This window comes from Morus notabilis, unplaced genomic scaffold (genome assembly GCF_000414095.1).
Source record: "Morus notabilis unplaced genomic scaffold, ASM41409v2 Scaffold1202, whole genome shotgun sequence".
NCBI lineage: Eukaryota > Viridiplantae > Streptophyta > Magnoliopsida > Rosales > Moraceae > Morus > Morus notabilis.
Window position 1 is genome coordinate 175,920 of NW_010358070.1, and position 3,743 is coordinate 179,662.

The 3,743-nt window shown below is 36.3% G+C and overlaps 1 protein-coding gene across 2 annotated transcripts; it reads left to right on the forward strand.

Moving 5' to 3' along the window:
- Positions 1-914: 914 nt before the first annotated feature.
- On the forward strand, positions 915-3,411 carry LOC21391954 (NEP1-interacting protein-like 2). 2 transcript variants are annotated; one of them, XM_024161291.1, is made up of 5 exons: positions 915-1,293; positions 1,780-1,958; positions 2,284-2,367; positions 2,629-2,790; positions 3,009-3,411. In XM_024161291.1, the coding sequence occupies exons 1-5, from the start codon at positions 1,194-1,196 to the stop codon at positions 3,177-3,179; spliced, it is 696 nt and encodes a 231-aa protein (XP_024017059.1). In that variant the 5' UTR covers positions 915-1,193; the 3' UTR covers positions 3,180-3,411. The 2 variants fall into 2 exon arrangements, with proteins under 2 accessions (XP_024017059.1, XP_024017060.1); XM_024161292.1 differs by having other exon boundaries at positions 2,632-2,790.
- Positions 3,412-3,743: the final 332 nt, after the last annotated feature.

Genomic DNA, 3,743 nt, shown 5'->3' on the forward strand with positions numbered 1-3,743 from the left:
TCCTGCTGCTCCAGTTATCTATTGTGAGAATGTTGGTGCAACTCATCTTTGTTCCAATCCTGTCTTCCATTCACGAATGAAGCATGTTGCAATTGATTATCACTTTATTCGTGATCAAGTACAAAGTGGTGATCAAGTACAAAGTGGAGCTTTACGTGTCACTCATGTGTCCTCAGAAGATCAACTAGCCGATGTCTTGACCAAGCCTCTTCCACGCATTCGCTTTCAACTTTTGAAGATTAAGATTGGACTCTCTACCCAAGCTCTATCTTGAGGGGGCATATTAGAGGAATTAATTTATTAATTAATGAATTGTGTATTTCTGTAGATGTTGTAAATATTTTGAATTGATAGCAAATCCCATAGATTAGGTAATTAGCTAAATCTAGAATATTCTGATTGACTATTAATTGAGATTTGGTCAACAACCCAATCTCATCTTGTACGTGTATATATACCTCACCTTTATTCAATGAAAAGTAAGCCATTGTTCCCAATTTCTTTAGACATATGATGTAATCTGTCCAAAAACTATCAAAAGAGCAATACTGTTATGATATTTTAAAGTTAGAGAGGAACATATATCACTTAGGAACATCTTGAAATTGGGGCGCAATTATTAAAATTGCAAAAGTTCCTGCGAGAGATTTAAAATTGGAAATGTTGTAAAAAAAAAATTTAAAAAAAAAAACTTAGTCGTTATGTCAGCGAAAGAAACGAAGATATTGAACTGTGTGCTTTGAGATACGACAATGATTGAGGAATCATAGAAATGACTCGTGATTAACCTTCCACCAAAAAGATGACTCGTAATTGACCTGCCATTAGTTTCTCATTTGTTCAAAGTTTTCACATTCTTTATATGTACCCTTCCACCAAAAAGATGACTCGTAATTGCCCTGCCATTAGTTTCTCATTTGTTCAAAGTTTTCACATTCTTTATATGTATTTGATCTTTCCGTGTCTCTCTTGCCCCAATTAATCTCCAAATCTCTGTTTTCATTGCCCAAAACAAACCATACTGATCAATCCCCAAAACTTCGCGATCCCCAAAAATCTTCACTCAATTTTTTTTCTCTTCTTATTTGTATTCAATTCCCTTCGATCCCAATTCAAATTATGAGCTAGGGTTTTCATTCTTACTTACCATTATACTCTTTTAACATATTTATGGAAATTAGCAGAGGCCGGTTATGGAGACTGGAAGCTTCGAAAATGGCGGCTTTCTTCAACGTATTCCCCGCCTTTTTGTGTCCGGGATCACTTGGGCTCTGCTTCTCCTCTTTGCTTGCGGTAATTGAGATTTGTTGCCTTTGTCTTTATGATTCTTTTTTGTTTAGTTTTTACCCTGAATCTTTTGTGTTTTTACTATTGATTTAATAGCATGTGAATAATGGGTTTTCCTCTATGCAGTTCTGTATAAGGAATATGTTAAGGTCAGTGTTGAATTTTGAAAAGGAACATATTAGTGAAAGAAATAACTATTGGCGTTTCATAAGATACTGGATTTATTTTTCCCCTGTTGTAGCGGATTTCTTCTTTTCTGTGTTGTTTTGAGTTAATTGTATACAGCTTATTAGGCATTAAACATTGCTATGTGTGTTTTTGTATGTTCTGGCAGATTGTGTTGAAGTATTTTTACTACTGCAGTATCAAATTCCTGTATACAATTATGTACAAAACTGGATTATGGAAATTATGGGTAGCCAGGAACCGTCATCGTTATTTTTCCCTGTTTCCTTTATGTCTGTAATTAATCTCCTTTCTGTCCTGTTTCAGTTGGATGTTTTGCAGGAGCTATTGCCGGCGCTTTAGCTGGTAAGGCTTCTGATAGCGGTATTGCCCGTGGAGCAGGACTTGGTGCGATTGCTGGGGCTATACTCTCTTTGGAGATTTTTGAGGCTTCCCGCGCTTTCTTGTGTCTGGATCAATCTGGAGCACGGAGCTCATCCGCTATGGTTAGTGTATCAGACATTATGGTCTACTTTTTCCTGCTTTCCATGTTCATGATTTCCATCTTTCCATGTTCATGATTTCCGTCCTGCCAAAAACTGGACTTGATCTACTTTCATCCAAACTTAGGGATAAGCTTGGGACCTTTTCGGTCAAACTTGGCTAGCCAGATAGTAGAACCGTGTTTCGCTCAGGTCCTTAGGGAGTTCTATGTACATTATTTATCCATTCATGGCATGATTTTTCTGTAGACTCTTTATAAGTGCCATAAAATCGCAGGCTTCTATCATTCTGTTTTATTTGTAGACCAACACCATATTTTTGCTTCAGGCTGATTTTACAGAAGAAGTTCTTCGTGGGAGGTTTATAGAGGAGCACTTTACACCAGCAATGCTAACTAGTAACCATTGGCAGGTTTCTTTTTCTCTCTTCTTTCTCAATATTTAAAATCCAGAGCCATTTGTTTTGCATTCACATGTGACATTCCCACTATAGTTGGTAGCAAGCAGACGGACTTCCCTCTTTTATCACACGTTTAAAACATGCTTTGTTAATTGCCTCCTCCTGCCACTTTTGTCATGAGTTCACGACGAGACATTTTTTGTAGAGAAGAATAGATAACATCGGCAACCGAAAACTGATATCTTGCTGTGGCCTATTTTTTGTCGGAACTAGCAGGTTAATTTAGCCAATTTTAGCAATGATGAGATTCATGATGCTAATGAGACAGTTGCATCGAGAGGGCTGTCAAGGGATTTGCTGAAGAGATTGCCTTGTCACGAGGTTTTGGAGGAAACTAAGACAGCTCAGAGTATCTGCTGTGCGATATGTTTGCAGGTCTTAATCCGTTTCTGGGAAGGCTTTCAATATTTCATCTGTATAGTCGGTTTAGAATATTACCATATATGCACATTTGGAAATGTGAAAAAGGGGATAATAATTGCTTTATCAAAATGAAACTTGTGCATACTACAAAAATTTTCGACTTAGAGAGAGTTTCTGTATTTAATTATCACTTATCTGTGGATTAACTTTATCCATCCATTTGTTTTTAGGATCTTGAAGTGGGAGAGATTGTAAGGAGTTTGCCTCTTTGCCATCACACTTTTCACTTGAGATGTGTGGACCAATGGCTCATTAGACATGGTTCATGCCCTGTATGCAGACAAGACGTCCAAATAAAACATATAAAATTGCACAAATTGGGGCCTAAAGGGAACCATTGAGACTAAAAATTTGTCGCCACATTCAATATTCATGTACAGAGTGTCTTGTGTAATGCGATACCTTTGATATTTGAAGATCTCTTCATTTTGCCAGATTAGAAGGAGCAGGTTTTTTCTTTCAGATTTTGTAGCTTTTTAAGACTGTAATATAGGGTTTATATGAATGTTTTTACTTATGGTCTTTGCTACTGCACAATATCCTATTTGCTGGGATTTTTTTGTTCAATAAAAAGGAAGAGTTAGTATATCATACTTTTTGAGCATCTTCCAACTAAATTGACACCAACTCAAAAGTTAAGGGCGAGTATAGAAGGTATACTCAAATCACAATTCTTAATTTTGACATTTAAAATTCAAATTTTTTGTGCGGGTCTTAAACAATCTAAAAGGCTAAACCTAAATATATATAAAAATAAAATGCAGAATGTTACAAAAGAGGTGCCTCTTAAAAATACCCTTTTTGAAACAGCATCTCTAGTTCCACCATTATAGGAGGAAAAGGTCGCTTTTGTGTCTAATAATTACAAAATTAATCAAGTTTTGAGAATGTGCAAGGCTGGGGTT

Coding starts and splice junctions, on each gene's coding strand:
- LOC21391954 (XM_024161291.1), top strand. CDS start 1,194: ATGGAGACTGGAAGCTTCGAAAATGGCGGCTTTCTTCAACGTATTCCC. Junction 1,294..1,779: donor GCTTCTCCTCTTTGCTTGCG/GTAATTGAGATT, acceptor GTCCTGTTTCAG/TTGGATGTTTTGCAGGAGCT. Junction 2,368..2,628: donor TAACTAGTAACCATTGGCAG/GTTTCTTTTTCT, acceptor TGTCGGAACTAG/CAGGTTAATTTAGCCAATTT.